General features: G+C 42.7%; 1 protein-coding gene across 4 annotated transcripts in view; it reads left to right on the plus strand.

The window, feature by feature from the left end:
• The window catches only part of sgcz (sarcoglycan zeta), a 295,633-nt gene that overhangs the window by 221,924 nt on the left and 47,076 nt on the right, over positions 1 to 26,633 (plus strand). For all 4 annotated transcript variants that reach the window (XM_084098366.1, XM_084098367.1, XM_084098368.1 and 1 more), the window contains exon 4: positions 7,945 to 8,032. In XM_084098366.1, coding sequence (XP_083954492.1) covers positions 7,945 to 8,032 — 88 coding nt within the window. The remainder of the gene's footprint in view (positions 1 to 7,944; positions 8,033 to 26,633) is intronic.

The raw sequence follows: 26,633 nt of genomic DNA on the forward strand, positions 1-26,633 counted from the left end.
GCGCACAAGCAGACGAAAGCACCTGCGCCCCAGGGGTGGAGCTGAAGTCCAGATCATAGAACCTGACAAAGGTATGCGGCGAGGACCAGCCTGCCGCATCACAAACATCATGAAGGGAAACTCCTGACAAAAGAGCTTTAGAAGCAGCCATACTCCTAGTAGAATGAGCTCGTACAGCCAGAGGTGAAGGCTGACCAGCCGACTCGTAAGCAAGTGAGATGGCCTCAACCACCCACTTGCTCATCCTCTGTTTAGATGCTGGACACCCCTTGCTGGGTGATCCGAAACAAACAAACAGTTGTTCTGATTTCCTCCACAGGGCAGCTCTGTGGACGTACGCATCTAAGGCCCTAACTGGGCAGAGTAAATTAAGTTTCTCCTGGTCAGACGATGTAAACGGAGGAGGACAGAAGGCCTGTAGGACTATAGGTCTAGGAACATTAGTAGGAACCTTAGGGACATAGCCCGGCCTAGGATGGAGAAAGGCTTTCACCATCCCAGGCGAAAACTCCAGGCACGAGGGAGCAACCGACAGTGCTTGAATATCTCCAATTCTTTTAAGAGATGATATAGCCAGCAGAAAAATAGTTTTAAGAGTGATGAATTTCTCAGAAACCTCTTCAATGGGCTCGAAAGGAGCCAGGGAAAGACCTTCCAACACAATGGCCAAATCCCAAGATGGCACCCTCGTGCGAACTGGCGGCCTCAGCCTCAAAGTACCACGAAGGAAGCGTGTTATTAGCGGGTGTCTCCCCAAAGAGACTCCACTTAAAGGGACATGGTAAGCAGCTAGTGCCGCCACGTACACTTTTAGCGTGGAGGGGGATAACCCTGTGGAGAAACGCTCCTGCAGAAACTCCAGCACTGCACCCACTGGGCAGTTAACCGGGTCCAGCTGACGTTCTCCACACCAAGAAGTGAACAAATTCCACTTCGAGGCATATAACCTCCTCGTGGATGGAGCTCTGGAGTGAAGAATGGTCTCAACAACCTCAGTTGAGAGACCAGTACCTATGAGCTGGGCCCCCTCAGAGGCCAAGCCCAAAGGTTCCACAGTTCTGGGCGGGGGTGAAGGATCGACCCACTCGCCTGAGATAGAAGGTCTCCCCTGATCGGAATCTCCAGAGGAGAGCCGTCGAGGAGAGACACCAGGTCCGCAAACCACACTCGGGCCGGCCAGAACGGGGCTACTAACAATAGACTGACCCCGTCCCGGCGAACCCTCTCCAGAACTCCTGGAAGCAGAGCAATCGGGGGAAAAGCGTACAGACGCGACCTCGGCCACGCCTGTACCATAGCATCCAACCCCAGAGGGGCTGGATGACTCAGAGAGAACCATAGCGGACAATGCGAGGTCTCTCTGGATGCAAACAGGTCCACCTCGGCACGACCGAAGTGCTTCCAAAGGAGCTCCACCACCTCGGGGTGGAGTCTCCACTCCCCGGGCCTCGGCCCCTGCCTCGACAGGATGTCTGCCCCCTGATTCAAATACCCTGGGATATAAATCGCCCTTAGTGAGAGAAGCTTCCCTTGGGACCATAGGAGGATCTGGCGAGCCAGCTTGTACAACGGGCGCGAACGCAGACCCCCCTGATGATTTATGTATGAGACCACCGAAGTGTTGTCGGACCGAACAAGAACATGATGGTCTCTCAGGTCTGGGAGGAAATATTTCAGAGCCTGAAATACCGCCAACATTTCTAGACAATTTATATGCCACGAGAGATGATGGTCCTGCCACAGACCCCGGGCTGGACGACCACTCATGATCGCCCCCCAACCTGTGAGGGAAGCATCTGTCGTTAGCGTTACACGACGACAAAGAGCTCCCAACACAGGCCCTTGGGATAGAAACCAAGGTTCTCTCCACATGACCAGAGCACGAAGGCAGCGCCGCGTGACTTTGATCATGCGGAGTGGGTTCCCCCTCGGGGAAAACCCCTTGGTTCTGAGCCACCACTGTAAAGGTCTCATGTACAACAGGCCGCAAGGTATAACGTTGGACGCTGCTGCCATCAGACCCAGCAGTCTCTGAAACTGCTTCACAGTGAGCGACTGGCCTAGCTTCACTTGTTTCACGGCTGAGAGAATCGATGAGATGCGAGCAGGGGAGAGGCGTGCTTGCATCACCACCGAATCCCATAACACCCCCAAAAAAGAGGTCTTCTGAACTGGAGATAACACACTTTTCTTGGCATTCAGCCTCAGCCCCAACCTTTTGATATGCGCGAGGACGACATCTCGATGCCGAACCGCTTGCTGCTCCGAATGAGCCAAAATCAACCAATCGTCGATGTAGTTTAAAATACGAATGCCCTGGAGTCGCAGCGGGACCAGCGCTGCGTCCATACATTTCGTAAATGTGCGGGGAGATAAAGCTAGACCGAATGGAAGAACCCTGTACTGGTACGCTTCGCCCCCGAAAGCGAACCTCAGGAACTTCCTGTGTTGTGGAAGAATGGAAATATGGAAATATGCGTCCTTTAGATCGATCGTGACAAACCAGTCCTCGGATCTGATTTGTGACACGATCTGCTTGAGAGTAAGCATTTTGAACTTGAGCTTCGCTACAGAACGGTTCAACAGGCGCAGATCTAGAATTGGACGCAACCCCCCATCCTTCTTCGGAACGATGAAATATCGGCTGTAATAACCCGACTCCCTGCTGGGAGGAGGAACCCATTCTATAGCCTCCTTTTGCAAAAGCGTTTTCACCTCCTGTTCCATAACCAGAGCCTGCTCGGGGCCCACCACAGTGGGCAGGACCCCGCTGAATCGAGGCGGACGAGATCTGAACTGGATAGCATACCCTCTCTCTATCGATTGCAGGACCCACTGAGATACTCTTGGAAGACTTTTCCACTCTGCCAGAAAATCTACTAAGGGTACCAGCCTCTCGAGGCTGGCCTCTGGAATATTTTGAGCAGCAAACGCAGCGCCCTGTAACGGCGCACCGGCAGGGAACGACTGGTTTAACTGCTCTAAACCCCTCCTCAGAGAGGGCGAGCGTCCCTCGGGAAAACGCTCGCTGAGCCCGTCCACGCCCCGGCATAAAGGCAGGGTTGGTAGACTGGACCCCTGAGGGCACCGAGAGAAAATGGGCACCGTCTGCGGCGGTGAACTCCTTTCTCTCACGGTGGGGACTACCCTCAGCATCCTGACACCGGAGGCGTCAGGGCTTCTTCGACGAAGCCTTCTTGGCCATAATAACCGTCCTCAGATCGGTTTTACCACCAGAAGACTTCGTCTGAGAGCGCCGCGTCTGTTCCCACTGTTTGACAGGAGGGGCACGAGACGCGACACTCTGTTTTTGTTGCGCCCTATGAGAGGAGCTTGTCGACGGCCGGGACTGCTCCCGCCCAGCAGCCCCAGGTACATGGACTTTGAGTGGGAGATATTTCTGAAATGCTGCTGCTTGTTTTTTCTCTTCCTGAAACTTTTCAATGACCGAATTCACCGCGTCACCGAATAAACCAGTAGGAGATATTGGAGCATCCAGAAGAAAAGATTTTTCTTTTTCTTTCATACCAGAAAGACTTAACCATAAATGTCTCTCTGCGGCCACCAAAGCTGCCATAGAGCGGCCCATTAGTTTTGCCGACTCTTTGGTGGCACGCAGAGATAAATCAGCAGCCTGACGTAATTCACGAATAACATCAGTGCTCACCTCCTCACTCTCACTCACATCTTTTAATAAATCTGCCTGATACGCTTGTAAAATTGACATTGTATGCAAGCATGATGTAGCCTGACCTGCCGCCGAATAAGCTTTGCCCACCAAAGCCGAAGTATTTCTTAATGGCTTGGAGGGCAACGCTGGTGCCTTTAAAGATGATGCTGCCTCAGCAGAAAGATGAGATGCTAGCGCTTCTTCAGCTTTAGGCATCGCCCCATAACCATATGATTTAGCCCCCGCAATATTAGAATATGTAGATGTTTGAGGGCTAAAAATACGGTACGAAACCGGTTTCTTCCACGACTTCGACACCTCAGTGTGGAGGTCGGGAAAAAACGGCAGGCACCTGCGTGGAGGTAGAATACGGGAGGGCAGAAATCTCTCATCTAGTTTGCTTTTTACAACAGACTCCTGCCTAGCTGCTGGCCATTCAATACTCAGTTTGGATACAGCGCGAGTAATAACCTCCATAAGCTCCTCGTGTTCAGGGGAATGAGGTGACGAGTCCTCAGTATCCCCAGTCTCAATACTGACAACATCCAGCTCCTCAGAACTGGATAGTTGCAATGTTGGTGCCTCAGCCCGGGGAGAAGAAACCGCAGCGCGTGCTTCCCCCTGAACTGAGGCACTGGAACTGGCAGGTAAAGGCTGAGATAAGGCAAAGCCCGTCTCAAACCCCGCTGACAGATCCATCTGCGATCCCCACGTCAAGCGCCGCCGCTCTGCCTCGGCAGAAGCGGGACCCGAGCCGCGGGGATCGCGAACCGAACCACTTTCCTCAAAAAGTGCTCGGCGGGAGCGGAGCGTTCTGAGAGGCAAACGCTCGCAATGCTCACAGTCAGCCCCCTCGAGAGCTGACTGGGCATGCTGAACTCCCAAACAAACAACACATAGATCGTGTGTATCCCCACCAGTAAGATAACGAGGACAAGGGGGAACACACTTTCTAAATTGCTGTTCGCTCGCCATGATAATATATATATATATATATGCTGCTTAGTGAAACACTAAATGACAGACAGAGACACTTTGGACAATATTCACACACAGAGCGCTTGCTGAAGGCACAGAAGCTGTCGCATTTGTGATTCTGGGGTGCTTTATAGTTTCCTGGTCGATGACGTCACCCGCCTATGACGTTCCGTCTCGCCATTGGACTGATTCCATACGTGCTTCATGACGCACTCACGCAGGGGCGTTCCCACAGCGTTTGACGCAGCTCGAGTTCCCTTGAAAGGGAACCAGCATTAGCAGATGACATTTTATTTATTTATTTATTTATTTATTTATTTATTTATTTATTTATTCATTTACTTATTAATTTATTAATTTGTTTCTTTTCTTTTCTTTTCTTTTCTTTTCTTTTCTTTTCTTTTCTGCTTTACTTATAAGCAATTAACCCTCCTACTGTTTTAAAAAACTGTATGCACATTAAGTCCAGTTTTTACCCGGTGGAACGGTGGAAGTTTTAAATGTTACTGTGTTTTACCATGCTAGTACTATACTTTCCTCCTTTTTATTCATTCAAAAATTGAAAATGGTTATAATTTTTTTTTTTAAATCTTTTTTGATCCAAATGCAATTTTTTTTTTTTTTTGTTCTAGAAACAATATATGTTTTAGAAAAATGTATATATGAATCCGGGTTAAAACTGACCTAAATCTTATTTGGATGATTATTCAAAAAAACATAAAAAGGCTCAGTTTTCTTTACATCAGGGGTCTCCAACCTTTTTTCATTTGAGAGCTACTTTTTAAAAATGAAAGTGGCCGAGAGCTACTCATGTAATGCAATACTTAAATCTCTTAAATAATGTCTCATCACTCTCATATTAAAAACTATGCTAACTGTTTTAGACCTAAAAGAGTTTTTGTAGGCCTATACACTCACCTAAAGGATTATTAGGAACACTTGTTCAATTTCTCATTAATGCAATTATCTAATCAACCAATCACATGGCAGTTGCTTCAATGCATTTAGGGGTGTGGTCCTGGTCAAGACAATCTCCTGAACTCCAAACTGAATGTCAGAATGGGAAAGAAAGGTGATTTAAGCAATTTTGAGCGTGGCATGGTTGTTGGTGCCAGACGGGCCGGTCTGAGTATTTCACAATCTGCTCAGTTACTGGGATTTTCACGCACAACCATTTCTAGGGTTTACAAAGAATGGTGTGAAAAGGGAAAAACATCCAGTATGCAGCAGTCCTGTGGGCGAAAATGCCTTGTTGATGCTAGAGGTCAGAGGAGAATGGGCCGACTGATTCAAGCTTGATAGAAGAGCAACTTTGACTGAAATAACCACTCGTTACAACCGAGGTATGCAGCAAAGCATTTGTGAAGCCACAACACGCACAACCTTGAGGCGGATGGGCTACAACAGCAGAAGACCCCACCGGGTACCACTCATCTCCACTACAAATAGGAAAAAGAGGCTACAATTTGCACGAGCTCACCAAAATTGGACAGTTGACAATTTTGCCTGGTCTGATGAGTCTCGATTTCTGTTGAGACATTCAGATGGTAGAGTCAGAATTTGGCGTAAACAGAATGAGAACATGGATCCATCATGCCTTGTTACCACTGTGCAGGCTGGTGGTGGTGGTGTAATGGTGTGGGGGATGTTTTCTTAGCACACTTTAGGCCCCTTAGTGCCAATTGGGCATCGTTTAAATGCCACGGCCTACCTGAACATTGTTTCTGACCATGTCCATCCCTTTATGACCACCATGTACCCATCCTCTGATGGCTACTTCCAGCAGGATAATGCACCATGTCACAAAGCTCGAATCATTTCAAATTGGTTTCTTGAACATGACAATGAGTTCACTGTACTAAAATGGCCCCCACAGTCACCAGATCTCAACCCAATAGAGCATCTTTGGGATGTGGTGGAACGGGAGCTTCGTGCCCTGGATGTGCATCCCACAAATCTCCATCAACTGCAAGATGCTATCCTATCAATATGGGCCAACATTTCTAAAGAATGCTTTCAGCACCTTGTTGAATCAATGCCACATAGAATTAAGGCAGTTCTGAAGGCGAAAGGGGGTCAAACACAGTATTAGTATGGTGTTCATAATAATCCTTTAGGTGAGTGTATATGTCACCCTTAATTGTCAGAGATAAAAAAAAAAAAAAAAAAAATATATATATATATATATATATATATATATATATACTGTAAAAACACATAATTATTGTTGATTTTATAGTGCATCATAACTTGAGATGAAATGGTATGAAAATGTAATTTCATGATAATAGTGACCAAAATGATCATGGTTATCCGAATCCTGTTCAAAAAGTACTAATACTACACAATAAAATTAATTCACCAAGTTTTATGTCGAAAACCAGCAAATAACAAATAAACTTAGCATCAATATGCACTTTTTGTTTACATAAACATTAAAATAATAACATTAAAAATGATGGCCAAATTTTAAAGGAGTGTCTTGCAACATGTTATCTACTAACATGTACAAGTTCAAATAAAGTTTTGACAAAAAAGTTTTTATAAAAAGATAAACCTCGCATATTTCCGCCTTTAAATCATTTTTATAAAAAGAATGAGTCAAAAAAGTCGATTTTCCTGTGGCGCCTGTCGTTGCTATGCAACCATGCGCTCTCCAAAGAAGTTTTAATAGCTAATGGATTTCCACCATCGAAAAACGCTTGCTGTAGCTCTGCTACTAGATTTATTTACGGAGAAGAAAAAAACACCCGTAGTTTGGGTGCACCCCCATCCTTCATGTTGACTCGCTGCGCCTGGAAAAAATGAGCGTGTCACTTCAATTATTTGAAATAACGAACTTGAGCGCGCAAAAGACGCAATATGTGAATAGCCCTTGGCGAGCTACCTCCAATCAGGCACGAGCTACTGGTAGCTCGCGAGCGACGTGTTGAAGACCCCTGCTTTACATAGTGAAAATGATAACATTGTAAGGCTGTTTAAGGAAAAATCAAGTACCGGAGAATACATTAAAAAAAACTACTTATCTTCACAATGTTTGTAAAGTGTTTTATTTGTTTTACTTTTTCATATTTTAGGTGTCAGTGTTCTAGAATGTTCTTCAGGTGCTCTACAACATCACTAACAGCAACCAAAATACAATGTTGTGAATGAGATGCAATGTTGCAAGATCAGTTTCACTTTCCTCTGTTTCCTTTTCCTTGTTCTTGTTACTGTCTTACTGCTTTATCTTGTGTAACTTATTTTTAATTATGCCAGATCATATAACCAGTTTCTTTCTTCACTGTGTGTTTCAGGACAGTCCTCTGGTCTTACAGTCAGACCGCAATGTGACAGTGAATGCACGAAATAACCTTGGCCAGCTGACAGGACAACTCACTGTGGGTGAGTGGCATTTTTAAGCTATTTCATGGACATGTTGCCAGAGTTCACAGATTCTCATTTCACAGTGGCCCGTTTCATTAATAGCTCATGTGCTTTTCATAGTCTCTCTTTATTGTTTGAGCTACCACAATTTTTTAAAGATTAGAACTCCTACTGCTTTGCCCTCCAAACCTTAATATGCAATTTGGCATATGCTCATTTACATGAAAGAACAAATTTGAATAAGAAAAAGACATGACAGTTTCATCGTCAGTAAGTTACCAGTAAACATAAAATATACATTATGATTGCTTTTACTTTATTACCTTGATGGAGTTTTGGCATTTAATGACACTCCAAAGGGCTTTTGGGCCTGGATTTTTTTTTTTTTTTTTCTTGGACTGTATTAAATACAGAGATTAAATTGGAAGAATAAAAAATTTGGTGTTAGTTACTGTCCAGTGTCCACCCCAACTGAGGCTTTTTTGTTTTGTCAGGTTTCTTGCCTTTTGTTTGTTTCCTGGCATTTTCTTTCAGTTAATTAGTTCCTTGTATATTTAAGCCTTCTTATTTAACTTTTTTCTTTGTCGGTTCTTGTCAATTGGTGTGCATTTTTAATTAATAGTGTTTTATGTTTTCTGGGATTTTAGAGGGCTCCAAGCTATCGACTCTTGTATCTTGCCTTTGTTTTGTTTTTGTTTTTTAATAAAGCAGTACTTAGATCCCATTAGACCCATTAGACCCCATTTTAGACTCTACGAGACCCAAAGTGCTACACCAACCTCTCAAAAGGTACAGTTACCTGTTTTGAAAGCCTTTTGTGATTGTACTTTGTACATCATTTTTCCACATTGGTCCTGCTTGATTAGTGGTAGTTAGCTAGTGGGCCACCAGCCGAGGTCGAGCTTGCGTCTGAGAGAAGATGATGATGAGATAGAGATCAGTGGCACTGAATCAGTTTGGTTTCAGTAAGATTTTAAGCTTTTAAGTAAGATTTTATTTAGCAAGGACACATTCAATTGATCAAAAGTGACAGTAAAGACATCTACGTATTACGTAAGAGTTTCCACAACTGTCTTCAACATTGACATTAAGGAAAAAAGTAACTTGAGCACCAAATCTGCATATTAGAATGATGTCTGAAGATTTGTGCGACGCTGAAGAATAGCTGCTGAAAATTCAGTTTTGCTATCAAATTAATAAAATAAATAAAAATAGAAACCTGTTATTTTAAATTATAATAATAGTTCACAATGTTAGCCTACTGTTTTTATTGTATTTTGGTCAAATAAATGCAGACTTGGTGAACATTTAATAAATAATTTGTTTTTTTAAATCTTACAGATCCCAAACTTTTGAATGGTAGTGTACATGAACGATTTGGATTGACAAACAATTTCAGATTGTTCTGGTCCAGTTTAACCCCTGATTTTGTTTTTCATGTGCAAGGTACATCAGAGTAACTCATGCACATTTACACAGAACATTGCACCAATCCTGCAGATCTATGTTTTTTTTTTTTTTTTCAGTAGAAGCTCAGTTTCACCATCACGTTTCAGAAGACAGCAGGTTGCATTCTGGGGCCGACTGCCTACTGGGCTCAGGACCTCCATCAATTACTGCTCTATCTCAATGCAGCCACGGGGGTTTCTGGAGCCCCTGTGTTTTCTGGTGTTTTCCAGTGAATCCTCTTTGCTTGTCTGGGATTTTTTTTTTCCCACTCCAGGGTATGCAAGGCAGAGTGTTTATGTTTGTGTGTGTATAAAAAGAGCTACCTGACTCAAACTAGCTGTAAGATCAGAGCAGAAGCAACCACCCCTAAAGCCAGCAGAAGTCTAGATGCTCTCCCTCACTTTCTGCTCATGGACTACAGCACATCACAGCAGCTTTGCTGTGCAAAGGAAAACAGAGAAAACATCAAACATGCATATTCCCCCTGTATTAGTAACAGGCAGCAAAGAAATACTGAAACTGGTGGATTTTCTCTGATTTTCCACTGGTCGTGACAGTTGTATATGGGTAATGGAGTGGTCATACTTAATTTTGCATTCCATTGACTTCCATTCATACAGATGCTAGAGACCAAAAACGCAAGCTCGGATTTCGCTGCTTTCCAAAGTTCAAGTATGGTGAACCCTGACCTGCGATTACTCGTATCACTTGAACCAATAGAAGAAATAACACAGCGTGACCTATTTGCTGAATAAAAGAACACAATTTTTAATCATGCAGGATTGCAGCATTACTGTAAAGTGGAGTAGAAATTGTGCATTCTCAAAGTGTAGTGTGACCATGGCTTTAGTGCTGCATGGTTTGGTAGGGTTGGGCAAAATTCAGAATTGAATAATTTATTTAGTTCATGAGTTGGAATTTGAATTAAATTGGCCACGTCTTACGTGAAGTTGAAAACAAATTTGAATTGCAATGAAAGGAAGTAGAATTTAGATTTACAGTAAAGAGAAATTCAATAGGTAATGGCATTTTTGGAAATTAAGTGTTTTTCCACCTTGGTTCATAATTATTATTATTATTATTATTATTTTTGAATTTAATTTGATTTACTGATTTAACTTAATTTAATTATTTATTCAATTATTAATTGTTTGTGTTTCTGTAATCACGTCACTCCCGGTTTCCCATTTAGCGTTCCTCATTCGTTCACTGGTGGGAACATATACTGGTCTTTGCAGCTGGAACTTGCTGTATTAATGACCAGACCAGATATGCCTTTAGAAATTAAATTATCTAAATCTAAATATAGTATATATATATATGCTTTCCTAGCAAAAACACAGCAAGCCTTATATGGTTCATATGGCCTGTTTTGTAAATCTCAGGCTATTAGTGTCCCATTGAGCTTTATTATGAACACAGCAGGACCATGAATTAACCAATGCAAATTAAAAAGTGATAAAAATCACCCATATATGTAATGTTTGAGAGCAAAAGTTGCCCTCATAGTGATTTTCTATTTCTATTAAGTCTCTTTATTAGTTTAGTATATACTATAGTGCCTCTGCAGACAGCATAGTGAGAGTCATATAGCGCTCTCGCCAATGTGCCCTCTATATCCTCTCTTTGACATCACCTGCTCCGCAGAGCCGTTGCCTTCAGGCTCTTTCGACATTGTCTGAACATTTAGGGAATTTCATTGCAGGGATTAGCTCCCAAACAGGCAGCAAAGTTATACCGTGTCACCTCTCTCCCCTGCACTTCTGTTTGTTTCCATTCTTCCTTGTTCTCTCGTCCCTGAACCCACTCGCTGCAAGTACATTAATCTTCAAACAGAAATTGTATAGGGGTGCTGAGAGCCAGAGAGCTGGGCTGTCCTCTGATAGCTTGGCCCAAGAGTCCAGAGGTCTCTGTTTTTATAATATGGCCCATAAGTTCAGGTGATTGATGCACAGTTGCGTTGTGGTGAGCATGAAGTGGGAGCACTGCGATCATGACTTCATCCTCTGTTCATAAGGGAGTCGCTTAAATATCTGAGAGCTGTAGTCCGTCATGGTGTTTGTGGCGTTAGGCCCAAGGTTCTCAACCCAGTCGAAACCCAACTAGTCTTGCATTGCCAGACCTTCAGACTGACAGCAGAAGGTCTGGACACCATTGCAGCTTTCATTGGCCAAGAACCACCCAAGAGGACGTCTGACTGACATGTAAAGCAACCAATCACAGTTTGTTTTGTTCAGTGTCATGTTTAGGGAAGTCATTGTCCCCACAATCATGCAAGTGTACTGCAACAATGGCACAGCAATGGTGCTGTGAACTATACTTTTGAAAATCCAGTATTTAATTGATCCTGATAAGTGCTCATCGTCATAATTGTAAACACGACAGCTTATATGAACTGTATCTTATTCAGGGAATATATACTTATATTATGTCAGAGGGCTTGATTTTTATTAAAAATTACCTTTTTTCTTTCCTCCTTTTTGTCATATGAAGCTCAGATTAAAGCTGTCTTGGAAACTTATTAATACTTTCATCACAATCTTTATTGTTTAAATGACTTTTGACTATTGTATTACCCTTTTGCCTGACCCAGAGTTGGATGAAAATCCATTGTAAAAAATGAATTATTACATGTTTTAGATCATTATTACATTACAGTGTATTGCATGTTACATTATTACATGATTTCTGAAGGATTGATGCAGACTGCAGTAATGATGCAAACATTTCAGCTTGCCATCACAGGAATAAATTAGATTTTAATATATATTAAAATAGAAAACAGTTGTTTTAAATTGATTATATATATATAATCATATAGATATATAGATATATATATATTATAAAATAAATGCAGCCCTGGTGAGCATAATATACTTCTTCAAAAACAAAATTTCTTACCGACCGCAAACTTTTGAACACTAGAGTATTTACATACACAGCATTTGAATACTCCCACACAAGTTAGTAATTATTTATTCAACTGTACCATTTTTGCACCCTTACCTTTTGAAAAAGGGTGCCGCCACAGTGTCAGCTATTGAACCCTTTTTGTGAATTGTGTCTGGAGAATTTTGGAACCCCTCCACACACAATCCCAACCCCTCACCCCCTACCCCCAAAAAATGATCTGGTACTTTTGGCTAACCTTTTTGAATATCCTCACCTTGTGACCCTCAGTTGTGTTTCTGGAAAATTGTGGTGTGAAGTAATGCTCTTCATGACCTTCTTGCAGCATCGTATTGCCTTGCTAAATTATTGTGCGGCAGGATTTAGTCGGAGGAGTTGATGGGCTGTGTGCTGGAAGTGAGCTGGTGATGAAATGCAGTATCAAGCTTGTGCTGTCAGATGTTGTTTTCATTCTCTCTCTCCATCCCTCCATCCTTCTCCGCTAACCTGAGGCATCCCGCTGTTTGCCACGAGGTCCCTACACAGATGATTGAAATTGGGGGACAGGGAAATAATCCGTGCACGGGCTGTTCTCACGCTCGACTCCAGCTGTGTGCTCGTTTGTCCTCTGAGCACCTCCTCCAGAGGCCAAACAACTGAGAGGACATTGAGGGAACACAGCATCTGCTTTTTGTCTTATTGACTTTTCATTTTTAGAAGTGTAGAGTGCATAATGAATGGCTTCTCCGCTTTGAGAGAGTGGGAGATGATTTCATTAGCACTGGGTGACAGAGAGGACATGAGCTAGAGATGCTCTGGGGGGGCGGACAAGGACAACAGGAAGACACGTGTGACGTTGGGGACTCAGGTGTGGGACAGGGGCACTGCCAGTATCCAAAACGTTGTCGGTTAGCATTTCCATTCATTTTAAAGGCAATTCGCTGTCTTGATAAATTCAGCCCACCCATGAAATTGATTTTCCAATGGCTGAAATAATGTACTCTTCTATATAGTGTCTCATCACTTGATGACATTATGTATGTCATCTAAACTGTTATTATGGCCATTCATGTATTGTCAATTATGCTTTATATAATATACAACAAAAGTTATAGATTGTAAAATTACGCTATAGTTAGCTTAACATACCAGTTGCATTAGAAACCCACTGATACCCTGCTAAATTTACGGTAAACAACCAGCAACTATTTTATTTTATGGTATTATAGGATGGCATATTGGTGCTTTCATATTTTATACTTATATAACCATGTAGTTCATTAAGTGATATGATGTTAATATACTAATCTTAATTAAACTGGCAAAACCTGTTTTTGGACCAAATCCAAGGTGGATGATAAAAATACAGTTGGTAAAATGGAAACCCACATGATGAAATCAGAGTTTATCATAAGTGGCCTGTCCATAAAACATTAAATAATGCAGTAAACATTAACTAAACAACATAACATCACCAGGCCTATATGGTAAGGTAACTTACAGTTAACCAATTAACAGGTCTATAGCATTTTTAGTGACAAGCAATTGTACAACCAACATACATCCTAAACTGTTTTTGTGGGATTGTTAATAACCAGGCAGCTTAGCATACTGCTAGCCAGTTCATGTTCAATTAGATATTGTTATAAATACATTCAAATGCTCAATTATACATTTTGTATAACTATTATGTGTTCGATTATGCATTAAAAATGGCTACTCCATTGACGTTCTATGCAGACTGAATTCAACAGACTGACTAAATTGTTCATGAAAGCATAACATCAAGGGCTAACAAGATCAAGCTAACCAGCCAAATATGGACCATTGGTTTGCTAAATTGCTATTTATTACTTCACATGGCATTAAAAGGGGCATTTGCACTAACAGCGATTTGCTTCGTGAATTTCGGCTGTTCAAGGACAAAATCTATTCTAGATCAAGTTTTGTATACAGTATGGATTTAAATTTCAGTCAGTCAAGAAGAGTTCAAAATAATATTATTTCAAAAGTTTGTATTCCATTGCATCAACTGCAGGGCATAAGAGAACCAATTTAAATGGAGATCTACCTGGAAGTTTCAAAACAGCCACCTCAAAGGGCTTCAATCATCAATTATAAGTTTCGCAGCACCAAAAATCTGGTGATTTGAGTGATTAGTTCCAAGTAATTAATCGCGATAAGAATACATTGGCAAAGTGTGCGTGCATGTAGAGGAACGTTTATAAATTTAATGTGCTGTTTTATGCTGTGTAATTTAGCAATAATAAATTGCTAGTTTTAAATGAATATCATCATTTGCAATGCCACATTGCCGCTTAGAGGTAGTGAGCTTAAACCCTCCATGGAGACAGTGAGCGAGAGAGAGAGAGTACCTAAAGGACATACAGTATGGAGATTAATGCGTACAAATACACGCATCAGTCTTCAGGGCTGTGTTGGTTGATTATGACAACAGCTTTGATTATTTGTCTCTTTACACTGTTCACAAACCACACCCAGACACATGTACACACACCCACTGATTAATGCAGGTGCTCAAAATGCACCTATTTCTCCTTTTATTGATGAGGGTTATCCGGTTCAGATAAATAATTTATCTTTCCAACTTTTTTTTCTTCTTCTCTGGTTTGCTTTTATTCTGTGCACCAGGTCTCTGCAAGCTACTTCTCTTGAAACCTTCGAAAGATTAAAGGATTTTTTTTTGTCTTTTTTTAATTTATTTTTTAAGAACCCCTATGTTTTTTGCATCAGCTGAGATTGTTTATATGGTCAAAGTAATTCAGATCAGATCAATTCAGACCTCCATGTTTTATATTAACTGTATTTTGGACATATTTTCACCCTCATCCAAGTCCAGCTACAATTGCTATAACTGGAATGATAATGATTTAAGCCCATGATTTAAAGCCCACTGTTATTTGGCTATTCAGGATATTGTAAAACAGGGGTTTTCAAACTTATTTTATGCCATGGACCCCCAAATATGATGATTAACTTTGTGAAGGGACTACCTATAAAAGGTAGTTCCCTTTCAAGGGAACTCCCGTTGCGTCGAGAATGACGCTATGGGGAACGCTTTGCGTGATGACGTCTTGAAGCACATGTAAAATCAGTCCAATGGTGTAGCGGGACGTCAGAGGCGGGTGACGTCACGTACCAGGAAGCTATAAAAGCCGGCCCGAAACAGAAAACGAAAGCTTTCTGAGTCTTCAGTCGCGCTCTGTGTTGAAATCTGTCCTTGTTATTTGGTGTTGTCTGTCTATATATATATATATTTATTCAGATATGGCGAGCAAGCAGCAGTATCGAGTGTGTGTCCATCCCTGCCCGCGTTATTTAACGGGAGGTGACACACACACTCTTTGTGTTGTTTGTTTGGGAGAGGAGCATGCCCAGTCAGCACTCGAGGGTGGTGACTGTGTGCATTGCTGTGCGCTTCCATTGCGGACGCTCCGATCCCGGTTGGCTCGGTTCAATCCCGACCACGTTCCCCAGGGCTCGGGTCCCGCCGCGGCTGAGGCTCGGCGGCGATCTCAGACCTGGGGTTCGCAAATGGATCTGTCAGTGGATGTTGAGACGGGCTCTGCCTTATCTCAGCCTCTTACTGACAGATCCAGTGCCTCTCATCAGGGTGTGGAAGCACGCGCTGCGGTTTCTTCCCCCCCGATAGAGGCACCAATACTGCAACTATCCAGCTCTGAGGAGTTGGATGTTGTAAGTATTGATGCTGAGTCTGAGGATTCGCCACCTCAGTCTCATGCTTTTGAAGAACTGCTCGATGTGATCACGAGAGCAGTTGACAGATTGTCTATTGAGTGGCCAGAGGATAGGCAGGACGTTCGTTCAAAAAGCAAACTCGACGAACGCTTCCTGCCATCTCGTGCTCAGCCCCAGCGTAGGAGCCTGCCGTTTTTCCCCGATCTCCACACCGAGGTGTCGAGATCGTGGGGGAGACCAGTCTCTTACAGAGTTTACACACCACACACCTCTCTATATTCCACTATTTCACAATATAAAGAGCATGGTTATGGGGAGATGCCGAAGGTGGAAGAGACGCTCGCGGGCTATCTCTCTCCAGCAACGGCATCTTCCCTGAAGGCTCCTACACTTCCCTCAAAGCCAGTAAAGTTGACATCTTCCCTGATTAATAAATCGTATGCAGCCGCTGGTCAAGCTGCAGCGTGTCTGCATACGATGTCTATTTTACAAGCCTATCAGGCAGAATTATTGGGGGATTTAGAGGAGGGTGGGGGAATCGGTCCCGACACTGTGGCTGAACTGCGCAGAGCCACGGATGTTTCTCTCAGAGCCACCAAGGAGACCGCTAAATCTATCGGGCGGTCTATGGCAGCCCTGGTGGCTACTGAGAGGCATCTGTGGCTCAACCTGAGCGATATTAAGGACAAAGAAAAGCATGTTCTGTTAGACGCTCCGGTTTCCACTGCCGGGTTATTTGGGGATGCAGTAAATATTGCGGTTGCAAAATCACAAGAAGCCGCTAAACAAGCATCTGCTCTTCAAAAGCTTCTTCCCCACCGTTCTTTCTATGAGGCTGCTGAGCGGGAGCAGCCTCACTCCTCTAAAAAGGGTGCTGAGCATCGTGCCACTCAGAAGCAGAGCGTGTCCTCCCGTGCTCCCCCACAAAAATCTCGGGGACACGGAGGGCGCGCTCAAACCCAGCAGTCTTCGAGGGGTAGAACGGATCTGCGGACCGTTATTACCGCCAAGAAGGCTGCTGGGAAGAAATCCTGACGTCCGAGGGCTCAGGATTAATGAGGGTAGTCCCCCCCGAAGCAGAGCGGTTAACACCTCTTTTTACGGTGCCCGTCTCTCTTCGGTACCCTCAGGGGACCGTTCTGCCAACCCTGCCGCCATCGGTGTTACAGGGCGCAGCGGTCTCCGGCGAGCACATATCTCAAGGACCACCCGGAAACGTAGTGGCCTCGGGATGCCCGCCCCCTCCGAGGAGGGTGTTAGAGCAGTCTGTTCGGTCGCTCCCTGCCGGTGCGCCGTTACAGGGCGTCGAATTGACTGCTCAACAACAACAAAATCCAGAAACCAGTCTCGAGAGGCTGGTACCTCTAGTAGAATCTTTGACAGCGTGGGAGCTACTGTCAAATGTTTCTCGTTGGGTCCTGCAGACCGTAGGAAAAGGGTATCAGATACAATTCAAGAAACGCCCACCTCGGTTTATGGGGGTCCTACCCACAGTGGTGGGCCCCGAGCAGGTTCTGGTTATGGAACAGGAAGTAAACACTCTGTTAGAGAAAGGGGCCATAGAATATGTACCTCCCTCCGACAGGGAAACCGGGTTTTACAGCCGGTACTTCATAGTTCCAAAAAAGGACGGGGGATTGTGTCCCATTTTGGATCTTCGAGTTCTGAACGAGTCAGTCATGCAGCTCAAGTTCAAAATGTTGACATTGAGACAGATCGTGCCACAGATCAGGTCCGAGGACTGGTTTGTCACGATAGATCTCAAGGACGCATATTTCCATATTTCCATCCGTCCGTGTCATTGGAAGTTCCTGAGGTTTGCTTTCGGGGGCAAAGCATACCAATATCGTGTTCTTCCATTCGGCCTAGCTTTATCACCCCGCACTTTCACGAAATGTATGGATGCAGCTCTGGCGCCTCTGCGCCTTCAGGGGATTCGCATCATGAACTACATCGACGATTGGTTGATTTTAGCTCAGTCGCATCAGTTGGCGGTTCAACATCGAGATGTTGTTCTCGCCCACATGAAAGAGCTGGGGTTACGGCTGAACGCCAAGAAGAGTGTGCTTTCTCCACTCCAGAGAACCACTTTCCTAGGCGTGGTTTGGGACTCAGTGTCGATGCAGGCGCGCCTGTCACCGCCACGTATAGAGTCCATCCTTGCAGCTGTGAAAAGTGTAAAGCTAGGCCAGCTACTCACTGTCAAACAGTTCCAGAGACTGTTGGGTCTCATGGCAGCAGCTTCCAACGTGATACCTTTTGGACTGCTGCACATGAGGCCCCTGCAGTGGTGGCTCAGGACCAGGGGGTTTTCCCCGAGGGGCAACCCATTTCGCACAATCAAGGTCACGCGGCGATGCCTACGTGCCTTGGTTATGTGGAAGAAACCTTGGTTCCTGTCCCAGGGCCCAGTGTTGGGAGCTTCTTGTCGTCGCAGACTGCTAACGACGGATGCTTCCCTCACGGGTTGGGGAGCGATCCTGGAGGGTCGCTCAGCTCAAGGTCTGTGGGAAGACCATCATCGTTCCTGGCATATCAATCGCCTAGAGATGTTAGCTGTCTTCCGGGCTCTGAGGAGCTTTGTCACAGACCTCAGGGGACACCATGTGTTAGTGCATACGGACAACACGTCGGTAGTCGCCTACATCAACCACCAAGGGGGTTTGCGCTCGCGCCCATTATCAAATCTGGCACGCCATATCCTCTTGTGGTCCCAGGGGAAGTTGCTGTCACTCAGAGCAGCCTACATCCCCGGGGTTCAGAATATAGGAGCAGACACTCTGTCGAGGCAGGGGCCGAGGCCCGGGGAATGGAGGCTCCACCCCGAGGTGGTGGAGCTGATATGGAGGGAGTACGGCCAAGCACAAGTGGATTTGTTTGCGTCTCGAGAGACGTCTCACTGTCCACTTTGGTTCTCCCTCACGCATCCAGCTCCTCTGGGACTGGATGCTATGGTTCAGACGTGGCCGAGGCTACGTCTGTACGCCTTTCCCCCAGTTGCTCTGCTCCCGGGAGTTCTGGAGAGAGTTCGCAGGGACCGGGTTTGCCTGCTTCTAATAGCCCCGCGTTGGCCGGGCAGAGTATGGTTTCCCGATCTGGTCTCCCTCCTCGACGGGCATCCTCTGGAGTTACCCGTCAGGAGAGACCTTCTGTCCCAGGCAGGGGGCTCAATATTTCACCCCCGCCCAGAACTGTGGAACCTGTGGGCTTGGCCTCTGAGGGGGCCCAGCTCATAGAGTCAGGTCTCTCAACTGAGGTTGTTGAGACCATTCTACAGTCCAGAGCTCCCTCCACGAGGAAACTTTATGCCCTGAAGTGGAGAGTATTCACTTCTTGGTGTAGTGACCGTCGGTTGGACCCAGTCCACTGCCCAATTGGTACAGTGCTGGAGTTCCTGCAGGACCGGTTCACTGCAGGTCTGACCCCGTCCACTTTAAAGGTCTATGTGGCGGCCATAGGTGCTTACCACATTCCTTTGGGTGGAATGTCTGTGGGGAAGGACCCTCTGGTATCTCGTTTCCTTCGTGGCACTTGGAGGCTGAGGCCTGCAGTCCGCTCTAGGGTGCCGCCATGGGACTTGTCCATTGCTCTACAAGGCCTGTCCCTGGCCCCCTTTGAGCCCATTGAGGAGGTTTCGGAAAAGTTTCTGACTTTGAAAGCTATTTTCCTTCTTGCCATTTCTTCTCTTAAGAGAATTGGGGATATTCAAGCATTGTCGGTTGCTCCGTCCTGCTTAGAGTTTGCTCCGGGTATGGTGAAAGCTTTTCTCCATCCCAGACCGGGTTATGTCCCCAAGGTCCCCACTAATGTGGCCAGACCTATTATTCTGCAGGCCTTCTGTCCTCCTCCCTTCCAGAATGCGGACCAGGAGGCTAATAATTTGCTTTGCCCAGTTCGGGCGTTAGACGCCTACGTCCACAGAGCTGCCCTGTGGCGCAGAAGTGATCAGTTGTTTGTTTGCTTTGGCTCCCCTAACAAGGGAGGGCCGGTGTCTAAGCAAAGAATGAGCAAGTGGGTGGTCGAGGCTATCTCACTTGCTTATGAGGCGGCTGGGCAGCCTTCTCCTTTGGCTGTCCGGTCGCACTCTACAAGGAGTATGGCGGCCTCTAAGGCCCTTATTTCAGGAGTTTCACTACAGGATGTCTGTGATGCGGCAGGCTGGTCCTCACCGCACACTTTCGTCAGGTTTTACTCTTTGGATCTAGACTCTGCTCCAGGGTCTCATGTTTTGTCATCCTAGTGCTGCTCTATTAGATTACACACAGGACAGACATTCGTAGCTATGGAGGCGTTGGTATAGACGTTCCCCATAGCGTCATTCTCGACGCAACGGGAGTTCCCTTGAAAGGGAACGCCTCGGTTACGACTGTAACCTCGGTTCCCTGAAGAGGGAACGAGCGTTGCGTCGCCTTGCCATATCTCCTTCATGCCTGTCAGCTCGACTTCAGACTTTTACGAAGCTTTCGTTTTCTGTTTCGGGCCGGCTTTTATAGCTTCCTGGTACGTGACGTCACCCGCCTCTGACGTCCCGCTACACCATTGGACTGATTTTACATGTGCTTCAAGACGTCATCACGCAAAGCGTTCCCCATAGCGTCATTCTCGACGCAACGCTCGTTCCCTCTTCAGGGAACCGAGGTTACAGTCGTAACCGAGGCGTTTTATATTTCCATGTAGAAACACTTAATTTATACTGGAACTGTGGAAACATTTCTCTCATTTCTTTTTTTATATTATATTATATTATATTATATTATATTATATTATATTATATTATACAATTATTTATATTTTTTATATTTTTTTATATGGTTTTACTGTAAACTTTTCCATCTTTTCCATCTCCATTTTTTTTATTTTTTTATGCAACAAGCATCTTTTAATTTTAACACCATCTGATTTTCCATAGCAAGGTCATATATTCTATGGTGAAAGCTTCCATTTCCTCAAACCTCAAATGAGAGGTACATCAATACCAATTAATATTCAAGAGCAGGCCATTAATATCCGTTGCATATCATTTCTCATTTAAACCACCTGGATGAGTGGAAGGATCCGTGCGGTGGTGCAGTCTGGATGGATTTATGAAAGTGAGGATGTCCTTGTGTAAATATTGAGTGTTTAATCCTTACTTGTACATTCGCTGAGAATCACTAAAGTAATCAAGCACTCAAACCTTGAGCTCTTGAATCATGCGAACAAATCTGTGGTAACAACCTGTTGATAACAACATGGCTTAATCATGAATAACCAAATGTAATTAATATTTAGGTTTTTTTATATATAAATATATATCATTTTATTTTATATAATCAAAGTATTCAGTAATCACCTTTGCAATTACCTATTCAGCCACTAGTCACAATCAGTGGAATACAATCAAAACAAAAGCACATGGGAATTAAACAGTTGTTAAGCAGCCCTAGTCATTCACTCCATTTGTATATGCTGCCAAAATTATCTTTTTTCTTTTTTTTTTCTACCTTACTATGCAGTCTCCCCAACATGATCGTATGCAGCAATTCCAATCATCCCATCAATTCAATCTTTTAGATCTGGGGTCTTAGGGCATTTCCAGTTGTGTAAAATCATACTGGCAGCTATGCAACCAACGCTATCTCACGACCAATTCGTATATATTTTATGAGGTGGCTATTTTTGAGGTGGGAATTCGTACGATTTGTCTAAACCAGCCCCAGTGACGGGTAGGTTTAGGGGCGGGGTCAGGGGTAGGTTATTCGTATGAGTTCATACGAATTGGGCAACTCGTAAAATATGTACGATTGAGCAAAAATAGCCACCTTGTAAAATAAGGGTATCAATCTTAATAAGGGTAAATGCATTTTTTGCTATATTAGTTAACACTGATTTATATCCAAGAAGGTATAGTCGTGGTTCCACAGGTAAATTAGACCCGATTCACTCGTCTAATCAATATTTTGTAATTTAATGTGTATGTTTTTGCCAACAAAACTTTAATTTTATCGTAATTGTAAGATGTTAATGTTTGGCATTATTGATATTTAGCAGAAATAACAATAAACGAAACTTTGTGCCACTTTTAAGAAGTATTATTGTTTTCTATCTGCAACCATGTGCAACCATTATCCAATTAACCAAACTGCCACATATAGAATCATTGCTTGCTCATTCATTTTGGCCAAGTTAAATCAGTATTTAAAAAAAAAAAAAAAAAAAATCTTAGTTTATACTTATTCTTATTTTATTTATTTATTTTTATTTGTTTTCTTCTGGTGGATACAGAGACATCTTGGGCTTTCTGATACTCCGGAAACTCACAAATCAAAACTTTAAGTATCAGAGCTCTTTTTTAGTGAAGGAAGGAAGAAATAAAGAAACATCTGTCCCTTCATAATCCTGTGGTGTGATTCTGTCACATCTTTTCTGAAGATGATCATGCTCTGTAGTGGATCTATGAGCACATCTCTGGCTGTGCAGTGATATTGTCAAGAGAGGATTAATCAAATACTAAAAAGTATAATACAAAAAGTATAAATTAACACTTTATTAGCATTCACTTCTCTTGGTCTCATCAGCATAATCAAAATTTGCCTTTCCTTATACTCAAGCACGTTTTTTAATCACTATCTTACATAATGAATGTAGATTCAACTTTTTTATTTTTTATTTCCCTTTTTCCCTCAAAAGAGAACAAATGATCTGAAAGTTTAACTGATATGCAACATATCTTGCTAATTATAAAATAAAAGAATGATAAGCAATTAATTAATGAACTGCATGTTTTTTTATATATATATTTAACATAGTCCTAAACCAAAACCTCTTTGTGTAAATAAATAAATATATATATATATATATATATATATATATATATATATATATATATATATATATATATATATATATATATATATATATATATATGTATCTTCAAGATCTGAATATGAGCTCTACATTTGTTTCTTTGGGTCTCTGAAAAGATTAAGATTAACATGTTATAATAGAAAATTCAAAAGAACAGCATTTAAATTTACTCTAGTATGTGTAACTTACGGAGCCCCTGAGTGGACCTTTGCAAAAAAAATAATAATACGGACTTTCGCATGCGCACGCGAAACTATCGCGTGCGCACGAGAAATTATCCCGTGCGCACAAGAAACTTTCGCGTGCTCACGCGTTACAATTTCCGGTTTGGTTATAGTGTCATTACTACAAATGTGGGAAAAAGGGATGAGATGAGAGTGTGCTTGGAGCATACCTCCAGATATTTGTCTTATTATAGGGATTTTGCATTTGAGATTGTTTGTGGACTGTGCTTTACTGTAAGAAAAAAAGCATGAATATCACATAAATGAATATCAGGTCCCACATCATGGATTACATAATCAGAGAGTAGCCTATTTCTTTTCGTTTAAGTTGTTTGTTTCGTTTAAAGACATTTCAAACTTTCTTCAGATGTATTTCTCATGTATGTGAGGCATACACCGAGTTTCGGTTAATTTATGATGAGATGCGCTCCAGTTCACGTGCAATGCAAGTGACCGCAGCGTGCCGGCGCCTCCATGATTATATTGTCTGCTATATATTTGCTTCTCATTTATTAAATACAGGCAATTGGTTGATGAAAAATTTATTAAAATTAAGATACAATATACACAACGAAATTCACTTTAAACAAAGGTTGTCTACAAAACAAAACTTAATGAAGTGGTTACAGTATGTGCTTGCTGTTGATTATTGCGTAACATTTAAGTGAGATATAATTGCATGTTCAATAAACAGAAACAACCAATGCAACGTTATAATGTACTACCAAATAACTAACTACCAAAAAAAATTAGAAACATAATTTAAGTCTTCAGCATATACAACACATTACATAAACTATGCTAAACTATGCTAATAAAACCAACAATACAAAAAAGTGGCGACCACTCTTAACCTAACTAACAATGGACATACTACCTGTAGATGTTTGAAAATTGCTTTAAGAACACCAACCCACAAAATCAGAAAGTGGTAGTAAGCAGCAATGTGCATTAAGCTAAACAAGTAGTAAATACAGATTTAGTTCATTAACAAACCAAACATGATCAAGTGGCAAGACAAACACTGTGTTCGTAACTTTGGCTAATCAAGAACAAATATTCTCTGTTATCATCTACACACACTTGACACAAGACTTGATTGCTAATGCTGAATCAGCAGAGTCAATAGTGACTAGTGCAATACATGTCAGTAACCAAAGTACGAACCAAAATTCAAGATCACATAGCAAACACATTAAAAGACATTCATCGCTGACTATAAGGCAAAGCTTGACTGAAAGAACAGAACTGAGTGAAGTCTGACGCTGATATGGCTCTAGACAAACAGGGACTTTTATCCAGTTGGCACCAGGGTGGGAATTATGTAATTTTAGGGGCAAGGCCATTTGGCCTCCACCTTTTTTTTTTTTTTTAGGGGCACCAAGGCCATATGACAGGGCACAAAGGCCATCATACAATTCGATGGTTTTCCCATTCAGATTGATAGCATAACATCCTAATTTGGAATAAGACATGGATTATGACTTTTTTAATAAAAAAAACATTTTTTAATGAGAGAGAGAGAGAGTGCCATTACATCCAGAAGGTATACACCCTCACACAACAATAGAAACAACATAAATGCCAATAAAAGCATTCAGAAACACCACAAATGCCAATAAAAGCATTCAGAAACAACACAAATGCCAATAAATTAATAATTTCCTGCATTGTCGAACGCTCTTCTTCATGTGTTTCAAATATGGACTATAATGTTCAGTAGAGCGCCCTCAGGCTGCTGGTATGAATTGAAAACACAGCACATCAGTATACAGCGCTCATAATGATTACATCGACGCATTTGGCTATAAATTAAATAAAATATTATTCCTGTCAATAGAAATCTGATGTAAACTGAGAATATATCAATATTTATCCAAATCTGCACACTTTTGAGCTAAAAGCCGTGAGGGACGTTGTTTTGTGAATCGCTTTCATGACGACAGCACAGGAGTTTTTTATGAATGGGAGCGTCTGACGCTCATAATTCATATTAAAGGTATCGACTCATTTTTGCATTTCATAACTCCTGACACAAATTAAGACATAACTGTCAATATAAATTTCTCAGAATACAATAGTGGTCAAATGCTGAAACGTGAGTCTTATATCTTTTTAATGATGTAAGTTATAGTTTGTCAAGGTAATAACATTAAATCTTATAGTAACTTTGAACTATTAAAAAAAAAAACGCTTCAGTGCGCCGACGCCGTTACCTCTGGAACCTTGCATAGGGCCCTTTTCTGAAAAGGGCACTTATCTACTAGCAAATAGATTTTGATATTTTTAGGTCAAACCGTTCTTGTCTGTCAGTCATATAATGCAGGTCTATGGTCACGGTCTCAAAGAGCATCCACAGAGTCCAAATTAAAACAATTCCCCATCGTCCAAATTAAACAATTCCCCATCGTAAGTACACATTGATGGCCTAAGACACGAAACGAGCGGTTTGTGTGAGAAAACGAACAGTATTTATATCGTTTTTACCTCTTGTAACACAGCGACGTCCAAGTGATCTGAGGGCGCCCGCGCTTCCTGCTGTGTGACGTGTGCGCAGACTGGTGCATAGATAGACATATAGATTTCGCCTTGGCTACGGCAGTTCATGAACGAATGCCGTAGCCAAGGCGAAATCTAGTGTATATATCTATGCACCAGTGTCGACAACAGAGTGTCGTTCTTCTGTTGGTGCTGACGTTACATGCTTCTTGCACTGCTGTTTTGATGCGTGAGATCATCGATGTGATTATGACACTGCACCTGCGTGAATCCACAAACTAATTGAAGTTCAGAGACTACTTGGGTGGAACTTGGACAGGGCCAGGGCACACAGGCCACTGTGGCCGTACGATGATTTTTTTTTCACGGGGCATGAAGGCCAAAGTGTAGGGCAACGGCGGCCATGGCCGCGTGGCCGCGGTATAATTCCCACCCTGGTTGGCACACCAGCGGATTGATCGAGTGTCGTGTCATCACAACTATGACTGACAATCAAGTTTTCCAATGATTGTAAACCTAAAAGCAGAATATAGAAACAGTGGAGAAGAGCAAGAGAGGGAAATGAATATATATATATATATATATATATATATATATATATATATATATATATATATATACACACACACACACACACATAGATTTACAGAAACTACTCTAAATGTCCAACGTAACTGAACATTAAAAACGAACATAAACTGCCAGCATCTGTCCCTTTACTGGAAACACATAAAATAACACTTAAACCCTAAAATTACTCTCCTAATGCAGTCCCTTGCAAAGCATGCTGGGAACTACAGATCCTCTGACCAGTTAGTTATCAACAAAAAATATTCATGTAGTTTTAACACAAATGAATTAAGTAAATTTCAGTTTTAAATATAATAGTTTGAACATATTTGAATTAATTTGTGCAAAATGTTAAATAATCATTTTACTTTAGCTCATTTTAATTAACTGAACTGAACAAGAGGCAAAAAATCATTTAACTT

This window comes from Abramis brama (assembly GCF_963993115.1).
Source record: "Abramis brama genome assembly, chromosome: 2".
Lineage (NCBI taxonomy): Eukaryota > Metazoa > Chordata > Actinopteri > Cypriniformes > Leuciscidae > Abramis > Abramis brama.